Raw genomic sequence first — 13,609 nt, 5'->3', positions numbered from 1 at the left:
ATGTGTCTGTGTGTGTGTGTGTATGTGTGTGTCCGTGTGTCTGTGTGGCTGTGTGTGTGTGTGTGTGTGTATAAGCGTCCTTGTGTGTGTATGTGCGTGTCTGTTGCGTCCCTGTGTGTGTGCGTGTGTCTGCATGTGTGGATGTAGGGAGGAGACCAGGGGGGGTGTTAAACAAACAATGTGTGTGTGTGTGTGTGAAGGCTGTGTGATGTCCCTGGGTGCATAGGGTGGCGTGCCGGTAGGAACAACACGGTGGAGCCCGGTGGTTAGAGACACGGTGCGGAGACTCTGGATCAACAATGGGCAGTTCCCTTCACCACTTCACTATAAACCCTTAGATTATAAATACTGGCAGATTGGCAAGTGTCCAGTTTTTAATTTTTTGCTATTTATTTGCGAATAAATAGCAACTATAGAACAACTATCTGTCTATCTGTATAAACAAAAGCACTTTGAATAACCACCGTGTCTTATACTGTCCTATACTAGAAAAAATGTAATACTTTGCCGATTAACACTTCTACGTAACACATTTCAAAAAAGATGCAGAAACACTGCAAGGGCTCAGACCAAAATCCACGTGGTTTGACCTCACCTCCATCACTCTGGTCCATCCGCTTTTTGCCGCGGGTCACATCAGGGTCTCTGAGTGATGCGATCTGTAACACAGAATAGAGTAATCCTCTCCATCATTCGTTCATCTCGTAATGGCCCGCATCACGTCCACCTCCTCCTCAGAGATGAAGGATGTATGCTACATCCTAATACTGGCTTTTCCGACGACAACACTACCAGTACGCTCTCCTTGGAAATGTCTGCTCCGGGCCGGAGCGTTTGTTTCTGCTTGGCCCTGTGTGTTATGCTCCACTAGTCTCCCAGTAGTTTGGGCCTGTGTTATGGTTCACTAGTCTCCCAGTAGTTTGGGCCTGTGTGTTATGGTTCACTAGTCTCCCAGTAGTTTGGGCCAGTGTGTTATGATTCACTAGTCTCCCAGTAGTTTGGGCCTGTGTTATGATTCACTAGTCTCCCAGTAGCTTGGGCCAGTGTGTTATGATTCACTGGTCTCCCAGTAGTTTGGGCCTGTGTTAGGACTCACTAGTCTCCCAGTAGTTTGGGCCTGTGTGTTATGATTCACTGGTCTCCCAGTAGTTTGGGCCTGTGTTAGGACTCACTAGTCTCCCAGTAGCTTGGGCCAGTGTGTTATGATTCACTGGTCTCCCAGTAGTTTGCCAGATACGAAATAAGTTGTCAGCAAACCCAGCGTGGTGCAGCCATGGAAGCAAGCAAACAACCTGGATCCATTGAGATTGTAATAGACTCTACCCAAACAAAAACGTAAAAAAGGGTTTGATAAAGCTCTGTGAGGGTGCACAGAGGAAGCTAGCTCACCGCTCGGACGACGCCGGGTTCTTTGAGTTTGCCTCTGAGGGCGGTGATGATGTCATGAGGGCAGGGTCCAGGGGCGCGGGGTGCCGAGAGGACCAGCTGGTCGGTCCCAGGGTGGAACCTCAGGACCCCGGAGCTGTCTGACCACAGGCAGTGCCCCCCCACAACACGGCCACCCACTGGGAACGGCGGGCTAAATACCAAAACAAATAGGAATATGATTAAAATCTAGATTGGAGACCCAGCATTGTGCCCCCACACACAATTGAATGTGCAATAGTCACATGCTGCGGTAATGTGTAGCAAATATAACATAGAGAACAACCTTTTCCTATTCTTGTATATTCCATATTACATATGATAAACTAGTACAATGTTTCTACTTAGTATTCTTGCTAACATTATAAGCAGCCCAGCACCTATTGCCCTCTTTACCTCGCCCTCCTGTGTTCCCTCTCAGGATTTCCTCCCCCTGGATTTGGTTTGTTTCCCTCTCCTTTGATCCTGTGTCTGTGACCGCCGGTGTCCTAATGATTAACCGGCTCTGAGAGACACCCCCCGATGAGGAGGACACTCACGTGGTGAGCGCCTTGAACAGAGTGTGCTCCCGGCTCCTCTGGGCCAGGTGGAGAGGCGTCTCTCCCTCCTGATTGGGCAGGGTCAGCGCCCGGTGGCTGTGGGGCTGGTGCAGCAGGAAGCGGCAGAGGTGGAGCAGGTCCTGGCGCGCCGCCAGGTGGAGGAGGGTCTCTCTGGGCTGCTGCTGTGACGCTGGGGGTGTGGAGGGACATCATGGTGAAACTTGAAGACATTTCGGTTTCAAATAAAAATAAGAAGTAGATACAATTACAATAAAAAAATGTAAATTAAAACATTTTTTAATAATCTCAATAATGATAATAATATTATAACAATAATAATCATTCTCGTTTTATTCATGTCCTGTCAGAGTCATTTATTGCAGATTTGTTCTATGTAGCAATATGGAAGATATTCTCTGATATAGCTTTTTGTATCATTTGGTATTGGACCGATCTCAGAGACCAGAATCAATGTAAACTCAATCCAATTTTACCTAACCAGTAACTTGGCTGTCAACATTCACTTCTTAGGCTGCTAATGAGGGCTTTCACCAACGGTTAAAACACCATCAAACTCATTTGATGGGCCCAGACATAACAGATAAAGTCTCCCTTTGTGGCTGGCCTGTGCAATCTCTTGATCTCAAAGCATGAGCTAATTTGCAAGGCCCTTCCCTTGAGTAGGAAAGAGGAAGGGAAGTGTGAGTGTTTCAAGACAATCTCTGGACTCACTTCATTTGTGGAGCAGGTTGAGGTTATAATCCGCGGGTTAAACATTTCTTACACCAACATTGTAATGATATGTTCTCTGGATTCATTTTGACCAACTGTAAGATTTGACTTCAGTGACTACAGTCGCGGGGAGAGTACGGTTGAGGCGCTGGCAAAGTGCCAGACACACTGTGGGTAGAGTGAAGTGAGAGAGAGGGATGTTGGAGATTGTGTAAACTGATAGAGACAGAGTGGTCTACAGCAAACTACTCAGAGTCTGGGCTAATCTGCTGGGGGAAACTAATGGCAGTAATGACCCTGCCTTCTGTGAAACAGGCCGGCAGGCTCGCACAACACGTCATGTGATAAGGGTTCTGTTCTGTAGCCACATCTTGTCTTATCGAATGAAAAGGGCAACAATCATATCAAGAATACACCAAGTGCTCTTGTTTATTTAATTTTTAATGTTGGAATAAGGCATGTGTTGTAACGTTGTGGTGATCGTTGCTAGCAATGCTTATTCAGGCATGAAATTATTTTTAAGGATATCTTACAGTGCTTAGCCAAGTCTACGAAAAGGGTACCAGGAGAACAATATATGTTCACTTTGGGCTCGCTATACTTATTCCACCACCTCGACTACCATAACCATTAGCATTAGATATTTCCCAGTAGTGATTACTGTAAAGCCTGAAACTCTGATAAGAAACCACAAATGAATGAATGTTGGATGAAAGACCAGAGCTTTGAGTGTTTTCAATGTTCCAGTAATCGGGAGTCAGCTATAAGTGAGGGTTTCTGTGGAATTACATGGGGCAGTAAATCAGTAGCATATCAAACTAGGGCACAACTCCAGGGTTAGGAAAAGCCTCGCCCTGAATTGCATCCCATCAGGGCTGACATCTAACCAGGGCTGTGGCTGAGGTTTGATCTCTGATGTGGTTAAATAGAAAACAATAAGCAAAAATGTATTCCATGTTTCAAACAAAGCCTTCATGATTATAGGGTTAGAAGTCATTTGGCCACTTCACTTCACTTGGGAAGAACAATGAAACTCATTATCTTGTTCTAGCTTTCATTAGGTAGGTATCTCAAACATTTGTACTGCTATACAATGCATTCATATTTAGAACCAGTTAATAATACTAATGATCAGTAGATCAATGAGATCGGTCAGAACTTCAATTTATTTTACTTCCAACTTTATCCTACCTGTGAATTTACGTATGGATTACAAACTACTATTTACAGTTACACCTGGTTTTCTTTTGATTTCTTAAGAAGAAAACTAATTTGCAAGCTTGAAGCTTTTCAGAAGCTTATCTTAATAAGTTTATTTTTACTGAGGCCAGTTGTGTTGATTTGAAACCATAACAGACACTCATTTGGCTGAAACAAATGAAGAAGAGAAAGTGGGATTCCCGTTCACGTCGGATTTGCGAGACTAAAGCATATTCTCTAAATGTTACGAATAAAATATCTTTGATAGATGGCCCAATATCGGCCCAAAAAAACGGCCAACCGATATATTGGTCGGGCTCATGCCATAAATTCACCTTCTGAGTGAGCCGATGGGTCCCCATTCGGCGGGCCTTCACCAGGGCGGCTCCTCCACGGCTGCAGGACCTCCATGTTGGCCATGGCCTCTGTGACCCTCTGGTCTAGTTCCCTGAGCCCAGCCCCGTCCCCCACTGGGCCCGGTCCCACCAGGCCTGCGCCATCGTTGGGTCCAGAGGCGGGGTCCTCGCCGCGGGGGTCCCGGCCACTTGTCCCCCCGGAGGCCAACCGCTGGAGCTCCAGGTGGCTCTGGGGGTCCAGTCGAGACCGGTTGGCGTCAAGGTAGTCGGCCACCTCCTGAGCCACGTCGCTGACGTACTCCAGGGATGCCGTACCCCCGCACGGCCGCGCCCACCCGTCCTCCAGGTAGGAGAAGGGGGACACCGAGACCACCTCCACCACGTTGTGACCTGTAGAGGAATAAAGGGGACAGTTTGGTTCTAATGTCCAGAGACGGTCGTGGTTGAGAGCCAGAGGAGCTTGGGACAGGCAGATGGGGGAACATACCAGGAACGGTGAACCCCAGACGCCCCTCGCTGCTCCTCGCCCCCGTCACGTGGGTCAGCGTGGAACCTTCCAGCACCACGTAGAAGTCTGTCTCTTCAGAGTCGACGATGGGGTCTCTGAAGGAGATGTAGGCTTCCACCTGACCCTGTAATCAATCACGAACACACTTCATATAGATGACATACGCAACATGTACTATACACATATCACACCATTTCAACCATTTTCCAATTACACAATAGAGAATTCAGTGTACTCTGACGTCACTGCAGTCCGGTTTAAATGCATCATCACATTCCGATAATTTCTCTATAAACCAAGGTCAACATGTCCCGGAGTGACTGTGATTGATGCCCGGCGTCGTAATGGATACGGTGCGTCCTTTGAAACCGTTGTTTGAATAAACATTCCACTTTCCATTTTCTAACAGCATTCGTATTCCCTCTTAGAAGCTGCGTGCTTCCATTTGTTTTCATGTTATGACTGCTGCCTGCCAGGCCCTGAACAGTCCTTCACCAGCCAGGGAGACGTTTCTGGAAGGCTTTCTGGATGGCTCCGTAGGTAGGACTCCGTCATAATATATACAGAGCCAATAACAACACAGGTTATTTTATTCATTCCCGATATTTATTGGAATAGTTTTGCTCTTGTAAGACTTGAAAACAAATATTTAACCAAATGAATTATACGGTTTGAAAACTTCTAATACCATTCTAAAACAGTCGTTCTAGAATCGAGTGGTTCATTCGTCACCTAAACCACCCATGACAAACAACAGATACGTAACAATGCATTGCACCCTGCCTTCGCTCGGCATCAATGCACGCACCAGTGGCAATCATTTCTGCGCTCATCGTCAGGGCTCCATCTCTCATCGCTGTCACCTACGGTGTTATTATATTTTTAAGATGAAGCCATTTAAAGGGATCAAGACGTCAGCCACCCAGGTAACCATCTCCTCTGGGAAGTGGCTTCGCTACATAATTGGTGGGTGGAAGGACGACCGGGGAGGAATAATGGTGTGGAATACATGTTAGACCTGCACCTTGGTGCTCATATGAAACACGATCAACCTCTCCTTTTAGGGACACATCGTCATCGCAAAGGTCAACAAGCTCTATGAGCGTCTTGTGTTCAGGAGCTTGTGTACCGGATGGGAGAGAGAAGGTACCATGAACTAGAACAACACGCATGCACACACACGCAAAGACCATGATTAAACTTAATAATAACTTATCTTATACCACTTATTACTTATTATACCACTTATTAATTAAAACGGTTTCACAAAATGTGGATTAGATAGGGCTACTGTTTGTATTTGGGAACTTTGAATATTAGCATGGCTATCATATCAATTATCATTATCATCTCAATTATCATTACATTCATAGTGTAATGGTACGTTAGATCAAAATCCCTGCAGGGACATCGAAAACAGATTTGCATTGTTTCTAGCTGTGCTTCTCCTGGGTAACCATAGTTAGGAGATTAACTAGCTGACATGATGCGACCTTGTTGTGATCTATAGCCGCTCTCCTCCCTGGCCTGTGTTGCAACTCTGTGACTGGGAGATCACCCGATCTAGTGTCCTTTAATAATTCAACAGCAGCTCTATTTGTCTCATGTCTTCCAGGTGTCCAGGTACAATGTATTCATGAACGATGGCTCGGGGAACTGTCGCTTTATCCCACTCATAATTACTGAAGCTGTGTGATTAATTTAAAACCCAAGGTTTTTAACACAAATTTAGTTATTATCATATTATAATTTAATCACATAAACAAATGGGTCAAATAAAATAAAGGTATTATACAGGATTTTTTGGTACTTTTAATTAGTTACCTTAAATATATTCAAAAGACTATTAAATTAAGTGAAAAAAGTACAACTTTCCTCACTATAATATCAGCATTTTATTTGCCAAATGTATTGCTTTGGTTTCATCAGATGGTGTCTCTGTGGATCTTGACGGTTGTGCTTCATGTTGTTCCACAATGTGGGATCAATCGTTTCAAAGTCAACAACAGGCCAACGCAGCAGCAGTGCACGTGTGGATACCTGGTTGCCACGGGGAACCGGAAAAAACCCAAGCCACTCTGCTTTGATCATCCACCTTCTTACGACTTATTCCACATGGACTCTTCCTCCAGAGTGTTATTCCACCACTCACATAAATACTATTACATGTTACACTCCTGTTCAAATCACCACACAACTATTTTTGTTTGGATTGGACCAACAAACAATGTCATTAAAGTCAGATGAAGGCTGCATCTGCTAGATTTATGGAAATATTCTTAATAAAGAAGAGAGAATACGAGGCGGCAGAGTCACGTTGGGTCGCTCAGAGCTCATGGCTCACCGTGAGATTAGCCTCCTCTTATTGTCAGATCAGCCACATACCTCTGATTCAATGTGCTGTGCTAATGACACGCTAATAGCTAAGGTACATGACAATAACGATGACGTCGTCATTGGCTAACACACAGTTCACTTTAAACGTTTATTTTGAAAAATATATATATTTTCTTATTTTAGAACAGCTTTCATTCGAATGCAGACCCAAAACAGGCATACATTTAAATTTAGCTGGTCTGTTGTCTATTGTAACTGTACATTCGCTTATCCAACAGTGAAACCTGATCAACGGGTAGATTGCTCCTAATGTACAGAGGTTATGACAGAATAGTAAACAACCCTTCAAACCTCCCAACCCATAGTTATCAACCACCTTCAACTGCTATCTGGGCAGTTTACATTAGCAAGGAACACTTGTCAAATACAGAAACAGCCATAGGAGTGGAGGGTTTCAACTTTAAAAAACAGCACTTGGTCTGATTTCATAATCATACCTCTATATTTCAGATGCTTTCTCTTTCTCACGCACGCACGCACGCACGCACACACGCACGCACACACGCACACACACACACACACACACACAAATTCAATCAGCCGGGATACAATTAGACCTAACCTCGTTTTTAACATTTAACAAAAGACACAGAGCAAGCAAAGAGGTTTCTAGTCTGTGGCATGGCACTATTGACCCTGGAAATCAATCTGGATGGAGCCAAGGATTTAAACTAGATTTAAGACCAGATCGCACATGCCTTCAAGACTTTTAATGTTTTACATACACCGTTTTGAGACCAATCCATCAAACGTAAGCATACTGGAAAAACATTCTTGGGAGAGGAACTTTCTAAATGTGGTGACACAGCAAAACAAAGGGGCACTCTATGCTCACCAGAAATCTGGTAATGTTTTAGTGACTGGCCCACCCAGGCTCTTCGTGTAAGAAAGACGCAAAGAGAGAGAGAGGGGGGAGAGAGAGAGAGAGTGAAATGGAGAGAGAGATATTGAGAACAAAGTGTGTATTTATCAATTACGAAAGGCCTTGTCTTTGCAATGACAACAACCCATACGTGAAGTACACTGAATTAACTCCCTTTAGTTGGAAGCATGCGGTTTAGATTTATTTTAGCCTTAAGAACACGTATTCAGCTGTGTGTGTGTGCGTGTGTGCGCGTGTGTGTGTGTGTGTGTGTGTGTGTGTGTGTGTGTGTGTGTGTGTGTGTGTGTGTGTGTGTGTGTGTGTGTGTGTGTGTGTGTGTGTGTGTGTGTGTGTGTGTGTGTGTTTCTTTTTGGGTCTTTGTATGGTAGCCCTGTGTATGTGTTCTTCAAATGGGTGTACACACATCTCTAGAGGTACTTGAAGGATTTCAGGGGGTACTTACTACTATACTACTAAATAAGGCAATAATACAATTGGTTAAATATGTGTACCACCTCATTAAAATGTAATGAAATCTGAATACTATTCAATAAATCTTTCTACATATTTGCACCAACCCGTAAATGTTCATGTTAATAACAAACACATACGTTCCTTTATATTCAATCTAATTTTTTGAGTCCCAAAAAGGTTTTGTATTGGCGAAAAGGGGTATTGGGCAATATCTAAGAAGGGGTACATTCATAAAAATAGTTTGTAAACCACTTTTGTACAAGACCTGGTTCCCCCAGGGACTCAAACTGGCTTCAGTTACACCTGCTGCTACGTGGCTCAGTCAGGCCAGCAGACAGCACCCGACTGAGCCAACCAGAGGAACCCGCAGCCAGCCTCGTACCAGAGGAGAGAAAAGACACCATATGTCAGGAGTCAGGAATTCAGGTGAGACGTAAGCCAGGAAGGTTTCATTGAGCAGGATGCTTTTGCTCGACAACTAGCACACAAAACAATCAAACAAACGGGGTACGTACATAAAGAGGGGCTTCTCTTCGGCTCAGTTCCATATTGTCGGGCTTCCAATGGACACTTGAGGAGAAAAAAGAGTGTAAGTTAGAAGAAAGGATAGCTGCTTCAGACAGGTTATTCAAAGTAAGGAATGAATGTTGATTCGGAGAGCTAAAATAACATAAAGACCAAGACCTAAATAGCTTTACTTTAAAACTACATGGATGTCTATCCACACGGAATCCCCGTTCAATTATGAGATTAAAACATGCTGTTGGCATGTGACATCACATCCTATAGATTATATAGCCTGTGAGTGACCTCACCTGGCACCGATTTCAGCCAATCAGAAGAGCAATTACAATAACCTGTTTCCTTAGAAAATAGCTGGCTCTGGCCAGGAGCTTTGACTTTCGTGTTTGGTTTCCCCTCAAGTACTTTAAAGTAGAAGACTTAGTCAGGACTTATGCCTCGGACTCTGTATTGGTTAGATGAATAAACCGTGTAAGCCCCTTTTTAATAGAGCACTTCTACCTTCCGCCTGGAAGGTTCATGTGCTTCTAATTCTCGATGTCACTGAACTGAATCATTACAACGTGGGCTCGGAGGCAGCAGACTGAGGTCCGGGTAACCGAAGCCCCAGCCGCCACACACCTGATCCGCCGTGACTTCACTCTCAGCTGGGAATGTGTGCCTGGCTTCAAAGTGGTGTCGGCTGCACAGGACGGGCCCTGGCCGAGACAATGGCGGCCGTAAGCTAGCCTGGCAGCGCTCAGACGTATGGGGCCTATCTGTGATGCTGATAGAGGTGCGCTGGAATAAATCTCTGAATAGTTGAAATGCACGTGCAGCACTGAGGCAGTTGCTGGTATCTGGACGGGCAACATGTGGTTCATGAAGACCAGAGGACCAGGAATGTCTTACAGCCAGTCGTGGTATTTCTCGTGATATCCCTAGGCTGTGTTTCACAATATCACTGTCTTGTCAACTACTTACTCGTAATAACTATCGGTTTTATATATGACTTTATTTGGAACATATGCATATTATGACAACAGGTCAGCAGAAATTGAAAAATCAAAAATAAACTAGAATTAGTTGTACTTTGAGTTATTAAGTACAGTTAGACTGTACTTACAATTACAAAGTATCACTATTCATTCAGTGAACATTTTGGGTTAGTAACACAAAGCACAAGTCATTCTGCACAACACAACAACAGTAAGTATGAAAACATAAACCATACAGAATGTTTTATGATGGATTTCAAATATTACTCCCTCCCTGTAGTGGTATGCTACTAGCCTATTAGTTAAACCAAACACCCCCTAAACTTTAAAGCACACATTTTATTTAACTTATATTGGAGATTGTATAATAAGAAAACAAATTATTATCAATCATGTATGATGTTATAGGATCATGTCAGAGAGTGAAATGATACACCACCCTTTAAGGCCAATTACTCAGTCTTTTTTACCTCTCTTGGCGGTGTAACTGCCAAAGCCACTTAGTAGTGACTTTGACAGTTACACCATGTGACCATAATATTTTCTGATGGGAAAGGTTGAGCAGAACAACTCGTTCCTCTCTTGACATATCCACATAAGGCAAGCATGCGATAATCATGTCCTTTCACTTCCACATTGCCCTTTTAAGAATGTACGATCCTATTTGTACAAAAGACCGGCGATCAGTTCAAATTAAAGTCACAATACTTAGGAGAGGTCCCTCCCCAGTACAGAGGATAGCACTGCTCTACTCAGCTTTACAATGCGTTGGGACCAACAACACGAGCATCCATTACTGCCCTCAGGTATCCCAGATATTTTAATTAGTAACCGACCACAGTATTTGAATTGCTAGTACAACGTTTTGTTACATGATTACAGGCCTAATATTTTCCCACACACACGCACGCACACAGTTATACGCGCACACACGCACGCGCACGCGCACGCACACGCACACACACACACACACACACACACACACACACACACACACACACACACACACACACACACACACACACACACGTTGAATGTTCCAACATCTAGTAAGGCATTATCAGACAATTCACTCACTTCACCTACACCGTAGTCCAAAAAATCCTAGTCAATGTTGGCATAGTTGCCCTGTACTGCGACCATGCGACCACCTTTTACTAAAAAAAAAGGAGGTTGGCAACGTGTTTGCTTACCATTTACCTGTTGGGGTCCTAAATCCGTCCCGTCTCTGGTCGGCAATATCACCACCACCACGGTCCCTCCGTCCCGTCTCTGGTCGGTAATATCACCTCCACAAGACCACTGTCCACCCGTCCCGTATCTGGTCGATCACCTCCAACAGATCACTGTCCCTCCTTCTCTGGTCGGTAATATCACCAACTGGATCACTGTCCCCCCGTCCCGTCTGTGTTCGGTAGAGGGGTGCCTTTTCGGTGGCCGAATAGTCCGCTAAACTTCGGCTGCTGTCTCACTGGTGTTTCCCATCTGTTTCCGTTTAGTTGTTTTTTTCCTATCTAACGTAGAAAGTATGTGGTTTCTCCTCAGGTAGAGTCAAAGCTACAGTTGTGTAGCCACCGGTTCTTTTCCATTGCCTATTATTCTCTTCTTCTGGTCCAGCCCCTTCTCATGCCCAGACCGTAGTAGCCTCGTTGCTCCCAGGCGTTCAGAGCAAACGACGGAGCGCCGGGACGGGATGCTCCGGATGAGCGTTACTGGACAGAGACAGGGCGGGTCATTCAGTTAGTGGAGTTAAGAGCATTGCAGTGAGATGAGAGACAGGAGGCGGGACTTTCAATAAAGTTATATTGGTTTCCAAAAAATGTTGGAGATATTGCTGTCGGTTTTTTTCGAGTTTTGCGTCCAAACTTAATTTGCATACAGCTTTTCGTTTTTATTGTGCTGATGTTCATCTTATTATTCCTGTCGCTCAGGGGACCTTTTACTCGCGTACAACTCATAGGAATTAAGAGACCGGAAATTGTGTTTTGATAGACCGGGATAGCGCTACAAGGATCCTTTCTCAGCCTAGAAGCAGCACCAAAGGGAAGATTGCCGACGCTGCCAAACAATTGGCCGCGGGACCGGCGACTAGGTGATGTTAAATATCGTAATCATGATATGTGCACAAGGAAAATAAAGGACATACAGTACATGAATACAATGACAATGGACACACACAAAAATCTAAAGTTTGTGCTATAAAAGTCACAAACAGGACTAAATCTATCACACCTGTGGCCACACACACACACACACACACACACACACACACACACACACACACACACACACACACACACACACACACACACACACACACACACACACACACACACACACACACACACACACACACGCACACGCACACATGCACACACAAGCCTACAATACACACAAAGCGTGATTTGTCGCCTACGTCGATAAACAAAGAATATTGTAAACTATATTTTAATATTGGTTTAACCCATATTTTAACTGCCATCTACTTCCCAAAGTGGTTGGTTAATTATAGCCTAACAACCTTCAGGTCCTTAAAGCAAGGAGACCCGAAATCACACAATCACCATGGTCTCTACCGCCATCTATAGGAAAAAGTTAAGTATATCTATTAATATCCATTAATAGCCTACATAATAATACTGCCATCCTTTAGTTAAAACTAATTTGTTCCTTAGATGGGCCTACATTAGATAGTATAATACCCTTTTGCAACTTATTGTTTAAAAAAGTTTACAAAATAAGAACAGTTCAATAAAAGTGTATGTCATTTTAGTAAACCTCTCCCATTTGTGAGCTAGTAAATAATATAGGCTATGTAGAGAGTATCTCAGACAAAAGAACAAAATTATGCATATTAAAGATATATTATAATGCATACCTAAATAAAACATCGTTCACACATGTTATTTAAACCTATTTTCTCCCTGATTAAAGTATTCAACTGAAACCCTGACCCTAGGAAAGGAATCTAATCAAGTCAAATTTAATCTAATAAAAACAGCCTACAGATGGCGAACACAGTCTGGGTAAAACCGCTTGGAGTGGAGCATGCAGCTGAGCCCTGCATGTTACCGAGCCAGCGTGACGGGCCTGGGGTTGCGTGTGATGTTTACAAGGAAACAAGGCCTCAATGCAACTGACCTGGAAGTTCATTATTCTGCAGACCCCCTAGAGTGTCGTCAATGTGGCAGAGACGGGCCATGACCCTTGACCTCCTCATTAGAGACTTGAAACACAAACAAACAGACTCAATAGCACTTACACCGCTTGTGTTGTGTGGGATAACACATCTCCCCGAACCAGTATTGTCAAAAAACAGAAATGTTAGGTGTTCCCATGAATGCTGTGAAGAGAACTCGCCTATTGGTCAGTGAGCGACTGTTACAAAACATACAATCAAATAATCGTTAACTTTGTTTTTTTGTTCTTAAGTAGACAGAAATATTTGTTGTGGTAATTTAACAGATCCTCAAAAATAATGGGAGCTGAACAATCAGCTTGAGCTTGAGCTTGAATTAAACCCTCAAGCATACTTAGCCAGTCACAGAACCAGATCTGTAAGCACAAGATTAGGGGATGTGACTTGTGCAATACTTTAGTTTACCTTAATAGAATAT

The 13,609-nt window shown here is 43.8% G+C and overlaps 1 protein-coding gene across 1 annotated transcript in view; it reads right to left on the bottom strand.

Annotated features, from left to right (window-relative positions):
• LOC130380654 (rho guanine nucleotide exchange factor 28-like) overlaps positions 1-11,695 on the bottom strand; it is a 43,670-nt gene extending 31,975 nt beyond the window's left edge. Inside the window, exons 1-7 of the mRNA XM_056587925.1 lie at positions 11,186-11,695; positions 9,009-9,063; positions 4,740-4,884; positions 4,232-4,642; positions 1,965-2,154; positions 1,390-1,579; positions 596-659 (exon numbers count right to left, since the gene is read on the bottom strand). Coding sequence (XP_056443900.1) covers positions 596-659; positions 1,390-1,579; positions 1,965-2,154; positions 4,232-4,642; positions 4,740-4,884; positions 9,009-9,041 — 1,033 coding nt within the window. The 5' untranslated portion in view covers positions 9,042-9,063; positions 11,186-11,695. The remainder of the gene's footprint in view (positions 1-595; positions 660-1,389; positions 1,580-1,964; positions 2,155-4,231; positions 4,643-4,739; positions 4,885-9,008; positions 9,064-11,185) is intronic.
• Between the last annotated feature and the right edge of the window lie 1,914 nt (positions 11,696-13,609).

Source organism: Gadus chalcogrammus, chromosome 4 (assembly GCF_026213295.1).
Source record: "Gadus chalcogrammus isolate NIFS_2021 chromosome 4, NIFS_Gcha_1.0, whole genome shotgun sequence".
Classification (NCBI taxonomy): Eukaryota; Metazoa; Chordata; class Actinopteri; order Gadiformes; family Gadidae; genus Gadus; species Gadus chalcogrammus.
The sequence above is the reverse complement of the archived record's forward strand: the minus strand, read 5'-3'. Positions and strand labels throughout refer to the sequence as shown.